Source organism: Mastomys coucha, unplaced genomic scaffold, assembly GCF_008632895.1.
Source record: "Mastomys coucha isolate ucsf_1 unplaced genomic scaffold, UCSF_Mcou_1 pScaffold14, whole genome shotgun sequence".
Classification (NCBI taxonomy): domain Eukaryota; kingdom Metazoa; phylum Chordata; class Mammalia; order Rodentia; family Muridae; genus Mastomys; species Mastomys coucha.
In genome coordinates, this window is record NW_022196896.1 from 33,840,426 (window position 1) to 33,847,585 (window position 7,160).

At 36.2% G+C, this 7,160-nt stretch overlaps 1 protein-coding gene across 1 annotated transcript in view; it reads right to left on the reverse strand.

The window, feature by feature from the left end:
• Rp1 (RP1 axonemal microtubule associated) overlaps window positions 1–7,160 on the reverse strand; it is a 247,560-nt gene that overhangs the window by 75,572 nt on the left and 164,828 nt on the right. The window contains exon 15 of the mRNA XM_031366740.1: window positions 3,125–3,302. Coding sequence (XP_031222600.1) covers window positions 3,125–3,302 — 178 coding nt within the window. The remainder of the gene's footprint in view (window positions 1–3,124; window positions 3,303–7,160) is intronic.

Below are 7,160 nucleotides of genomic sequence, written 5' to 3' on the forward strand. Positions count from 1 at the left end.
TATATATATATATATATATAAAGTTCATCTTACAACATTTTCTATGCACAAAGGAATAACTATTGAAATGGCGGTGTTAATTTTGCTAACTGGGTTAAGTGTTTTGCTAACTGGTTAAATATTAATGTTTTACAAAGCAGAGCTCTGAAGAGGACAAGAAGGCTCCGCTCATTTGACTTGTAAGACTTGGTGTTTGGTTCTTCATTCTTTTACTCAGATTTAAGCCTTACGAAGGGAATCTCTGGTCCAGACCCTTGGGCCTGACAAGGGTGGCTGATGGTTAGGCTGCACACTTGAGAGGCAAACGGGAGCAGGGAAGTCCTACCGCACGTCCAAGGTCAACCTCTGGACACTTGGTTGGGCTGCCTGGCCTGGGGGGACCGGGCTCTGGCATCTGAGTGATATATATATATATATATATATATATATATATATCTCCCACTCAGCACAATGAGTGTTCCATTGCCCATTGGAACTCTGCAGGGCATATTACATGAGAGCAGACAGAAGGTTGCAGGGTGCAGCGGAAGAGTGGAAAAGAGCTAACAGGAGGCAGCTAGCTTATGGAAAAAAAGAATGAAAGGGAAAATACTATGGGAACAAAGAAGATGACAAAGAATGAATAGTGATAATTATAAGTAAATTTATAAAAATAAATCATATATTATACATATAATTGGGGTGAAATAAACCCTTTCCTCCCCAAATTGCTTTGGGTCATGCTTTTTCATCACAGCACCATTAATCCTAACTAAGACAGTAATTGGTAACAGGATAATTGGACATTATATGGCAGACCTGACTACATTGCTTTGGGGAGGATTATGGAAAATGGAAGATTGTGAATGGATTTTGAAATGTTGGGATAGAACAACCATTGAGTGTTCAAAATTTGGTGAGCTGTTCTATGAAATCTTGGAAGATAAGAGTATTGAGAACACCAAACCCTGACATTACTGCTGATGCCAAGAAGTGCTTGCAAACAGGAGCCTAGTATAGATGTCCTCTGAGGAGCTCTGCCAGCACCTGACTAAGACAGATACAGATACTTACAGCCAACCATCGGACTGAGGTCAAGGACCCTTACGGAAGAGTTAGGGGAAGGACAGAAGGACTGAAGGAGATGAAGGGGATTGCAACCCAATAGGAAGAACAATAATATCAACTAACCAGACCCCTCAGAGCTGCCAGGGACTAAACAACCAATCAAAGAGTATACATGAGTTGGTCCATGACTCCCACTACATATGTAGCAGAGGCCTGCCTTATCTGACATCAGTGGGAGGGGATGTACTTGGTCCTGTGGAAGCTTGTTGCCTCAATGAAGGTGGATGCCAGAGGGATGAGGCATTAGTGAGTGGGGAGTGGGGGAGCACCCACTTAGAGGCACAGAGGAAGGAGATGTGATGAGAGGTTTGCAGAGGGGAGACTGGGAAGAGGGACAACATTTAAAATGTAAACAAATAAAATAAATTTTTAAAAGGTTATTGAGAAAAATGCAGATGATAGATGTCTGACCTGTGAACTTCTAAGGATTTCTAGAGTCCCTTGAAGACTCTATGTGGATTATTCTGTATTTTGAATTAAGAATCTGTGGTTCTGGTCAACTAGGGTAAAGAATTGGCTCTAATTAATAATATACCAAAACCACTAAAGAAAAATCTTCGCTTCACTAGGACAACTGATGCTGGTTTGCTGGAACTGAGAAATTAGCAGTGATTAAAAAGAGACCAGCATCACTGAGGTGAAATCTTCTAGAAAGGGTTTCCTCAGTGTGAACACACAGAAACTTGTGCTACAGAGCCAGACAATGTTGTACTTCATGCTGACAGCTTAATGTGGTCATGTAAGAGTCACTTAGGGAGCACTGACTTCGAAGACTCACGGGGGTCAAGGAGAGCAGCTGATGTGCGACAGAGCTGGAGTTCCTGAACAGAGCCTGGGAGAAGCTATTGGTGAAAATGCAGCCCAGTTACAGCGTTTTGAATAAAACATTACCATGAGATAAATGCCAAAAATGGCCCAGCCATGGAGTGGAGCCAGGGTGAGTCTAGAAGAAAAGCTGTGTGTACTGCAAACCGCAGAGCCAGAGAAGTGATCCAATCTCTGCAGGAGCCAAGGAGGTCCTGCGTAAATCCCAGACATTTGACAATGAGTTATTAGCACTGTTAGGAGTTTATTTTTTTCTTGGATCTAATTGTGAAGGTGCCCTGGTGTTTCCCTCTTGGAATTACAGAATATTTGACTTATTTAAAAACTTTATAATAGTTCACAGTTGAGAGATGTGGACTTTTAAATAAATCTTCAAGTTTTATAGAAACTGAATTTTAAAAGAAACTTTGTATTTTTAAAGAGACTTGAACTTTTGAGTGTTTGAGTATTTAAAGACTGTGAGACTTTTAAAACTTGGGACATTTTATATTGTGATGCTGATATTAATGTGTGATCCTGGAGATGATCAAGAGAGAAAAGGTTATAGCTTAACAATGATGTGCTTGATTATCAAAGTTGACAATAGATCAATTGGACAGGCTCGTTCTGTCAATTTGACAGAAGCTATAGTTACGTGTACACAAAATTTAATGTTATAAAGTACCTCAAAGTAGTCAAAACTCTGTACTTTATATTAATTAATTGAAAACTTGAGAGAAGCAGTCTTCATTGTTCATTTTCTCATGCTATTTTAAAATATTATTACAAGGAAAAAAATCCAATAGCTCATATTTTCTTATTAAACTACAATGAATTCAGTATTGCTGTGAATGAGCATCTACATAACACTGTTAAATTGATTGTTGTGTTAGATCAAACAACTTTTATAATACTCATTTTTACTATTATAATATTTTATAAATTTTAAGGAATATAACAAAAAAAAGATATTGTAGGTATTGAAGAGGGGGTCTCTGGGAGGAGTTGGTGTACAAAAGGGAAACAAGAATGTGATTTAATTCTATTTACTTAAAATACATTTTCAAATGTTAACAAATTCAGATAAATTGAAATCATGTAACTTTTCTCATCATAATACAATAAAAGTTAAAAAAACTACAATGAAACTTTCAGACATTCTATAAGGGTCATCATACAGTCAATCAACTTTAAATATTTGAAGTAAACATACATTGGATGATGCGTGGATAAAAGCAAACACTCTCATCTTTACTATAAATGACTGGTTCTGCCTGTCCATCTGGTTGAAGTCCAACAAACAGTCCTGGGCTCTTCAGAGATTCCAGACTTATAGATGCATTTTCCAGATTCTTCTTGATTTTAAAATGACAATCAGTATCTCCAGTGCCCTACAAGTAATATAACATGATTTCACAAATGTGAGAAAACACTAGACAGAACCGAAAGCCACGCATTCCCAAGAGAGTAATTTTTCTTTCTTTTCAAGTCATCTGCATAAAACTAAAATCTTTTAAACTTTTTCCATAAGGTCTAGAAACAGAGACTGTATGATGGGCAAAGGAAGGGCTCAGGGCTAGGAACAAGGGGCCCTGCGTCACAGCAGAGCTTCACCTAAGGAAAGACCACTGCTTGCTGTTCATTTCAGAGCTGCTCACCTCCAAAGAAGAACACAGAATATTAAAACATGAAATTATCTTTTTTAAAAATAAAGTCACACATTGCTTAATGGCAGGATACATTCTAATAAATCCATCACTAGTCCATTTATCATTGTAAGAACATCACAGAATGTTTGCATTTATACAAACGTGTGTGTGAGAGACAGGCACAGAAAGGGGTGTGTGTTTTACAGTCCATTAGTTCTATGGCTATGATGATCAAAAAGCATGAAAGCCAATAAAGATGAGAGAAAATACTACAATAAATTGTAAATATATGACATTAAAACACATTATAATGTTTTATAGTAAACTTTTCAAATTAAGAAGAAATGTGCTATAACGTAATTGTAAATAGTAAATACACACCACAACATTTCATCATCATTGTCATCTACTGTATATGTACCATCTATAATCGTATCTACTATACTTTTATTCAACTGGCAGCAAAGGTTTGTTTACCCTAATATCATCACAAAAATGAACAATGTAACATTATAACATAACTATATCACCAGGTGAGAGATATGTTTGAGCTTTATTATTTTATAATACAGCTACAAAAATTATTGAATATATGATATGAAAATTCTATGAAGCATAGAAAAGGGACACCTTTGATCACATAGTCATTCGCAGTGGAAATCATGTGACAATTTCACATGTGATTATGCACTTTTGAGACTGAATTCAGTGTCAAGGTATTCAAGTAGGCACAAGGTATTTAAAGATTACCAATAAAACATGCAAGACAGGCAATGGCGGCACAGTCCTTTACTCCCAGCATTCAGAAGGCAGAAGTATTCATGAGTTTGATGCCAGCCCAGTCTACAAAGTGAGTTCCAGAACAGCCAAAGGTATACAGAGAAAAGCACCTCTCCAGAACAAACAAACAAGCAAACAAAGAAACAAAGCCATTGAAAATTAGAAGTCTGTTAGCAACCACAAATGTTGCCGTTCCCTTTTTAAGGCATTCATATTAGAATACATATAACAATTCAGTGCTTTGAAATTTTCATTTTAAGATTTAAGACTTATAGAAAATGAGGTTTATGAGAATGAATTAAGGTGTCTAGTAGCAATTATAATTATATTTAAAATAGAAGATTATATTCTGTTCTTAGGTTTCTGTCAGTAAGAACCAAATGTCTGTCTGTCTCTCTTATTTTATAAATACAGAGCAATATCTACTTTCTTCCACTTTTGTTATTGATAAAATAATATAAATGGCTTTGACTTGTCCATGGTCAAGCACCAAACACCACAAAGAAAGATAAGAGTAGCATATGGGCTTTTCCTGTTGGTTTCTATATAGCCGTGACACTTCTCCATTAGTAAATGTTTTGTTTGTTCTGGTTTTGTATTCGTTTTTATTTTTGAGAATTATATACAATATTATTTGATCATACTCTTTCCCCTACACCACCTGCTCTCAGATTACTCCCATCCTCTTTATCCACCTTAATTTGTATTATTTTTCTGTCTTTGAAAAAAAAATACTATTTGTATTGGCAAACTCTTCCTGAACATGTACTAGTGTGTCACTCCACTAAAAAAAATTGAGTTTCTTCCCTTTCTCAGAGGCTGAAAATTGCAAACATCTTTTTAGTTAAGTGTGAAACTGTGCCACCTTCTCTTCTGTGTTGGAACTTTGCATAGCTTGTAATTGTGTAGGTTTTGTGCATGCTATTACGGTCTCTGTGAGTTCATATAGTAATCAGCCCTACTATGTTTGTAAAATGCTGTTTTCTTACTCACCACCTCTGCCTCTTACAATCTTTCCAATTCTTCTCTCACATGGATTCCTTATGCTTGAAGGGAGATATATGGTAAAGACACCCCATTTAGAGTTAAGTGGTTTGAAGTCTCTCATTCATCGAACATTGTCCAATTGTTAGTCTTTATGTCATCTCTTCAAGAAGAAGCTTCTCTTATAAGAGTTGAGGGATAGACTCATCTATAGGTTTATTAGTATACCATTAATAGTCGTTTTATTGCTGTGTTCATTTACAAGAATGATAATATTTTTCCCCAAAGGCTCCTGACCTGTCTAGTCTCAGGTTCTTCCTCTCATTAACAGTGTAAGGAATGGATTCCACTTTATGAAGCAGGCCATAAAAACAACTTTAAAGAAAGGTAGTTAGTTACTCTCATAACATTAGTGCCACTATTGTACTAGTGGGTATATTTTATGGGTATGCTGCTATTATAGTCCACAGGGTTTGTAGCTGGGTAAGACTGATGAATACATTTTTCTTCTGTTAGCTTGTAAAGTTCTTTCCCTCACCATGAACACTAGACAATAGGGATGAAACTTCAAGTTCAGCACCAGCTCAATATTTCCACCTTTAATGCTATAAGTATGTGTTTATCTTTAACAATAGAGTCTTACCTTTAGGATATAGAGGGTAACCAATAGCATTGACAATAGCCTATAATGTCTGGCTGGCCTATAAGGACCCCTTTGTCTAATATGTCCAAAAAATGTAACCAACTGCTGGCAATGTGGTTTTTATTTGGTATTTCACCTTGCTCTAGTCAGAACAGCTATGATTAATAACAAACAATAACAAATGATAGTAGATCCTGTTGAGGATGCAATGACAATAACAATAACAATAACAAATGATAGTAGATCCTGTTGAGGATGCTCACTGCTGATAGGAATGCCAAGTGGAGAAGCTACTATGGAAATCAGTGTGGAGGTTCCTCAAAAACCGACAAATAAATTTATATGGTGTCTGGTTGGAGTATTGCCTCTCACATTATAATGGTAAATTGATTTAAATTCTTTTCATGTGTTTAAGTGTTTTAATAAGCTTCTACAGTAATAGGTTTTCATGTGGCTTTCCAAAGGCCTTTGGTGTTAGTTCTCTTCATATCCCTTCCCAAACTCTAAACGTCTATCTTCCATTGCATTTAATCCCCTGTTCTAATTTATCCTTTATTCCATTACAGCTATATTTTATTTCCCCTTGCATGGTAGATGTTACCTTTCCCAAGTCCCTTACTAGTCTCTAGAGGACTAGCCACTAGTCCTTTGTGGTTATTCTAAATAAAACAAATCTACTTAATGCTTAATCATATGCATTAAGATGAAAAAATGATAAATGGGATCTCATAACACTAAAAATAATCTTCTGTACAGCAATGAATACTACCATCAAGCAAAAAGATAGCCTATAGAATGGGAACAAACTTCAATTATATATCTCATAGAGGGTTAGTATCTAGAATATACAAAGAACTTCAAAAAACTGAACATCAAGAGAGCAGACAACTCAATTTAAAATGGAGTATAGAATCTGATAGAGAGGAAATCCAAACACTTTGAGATTTCATCCTAACCACTCAGAGTAACCAAGATTAATCAAACAAATGTCACCAGATACTAGTGAAGATGAAGGAGAAAGGGGCTTCTCATTCATTGCTGGTAGGAATGAAAACTGGTTCGGGCACTATGAGAGATAGTGTGTCAGTCCTTCAAACTCTTAAAATAGATTCATTACATGGTCTACCTCTACCACTCCTGGGCATATATCCAAAGGACTCTGTAGAGATGCCTGATCATTCATGTTCATCATT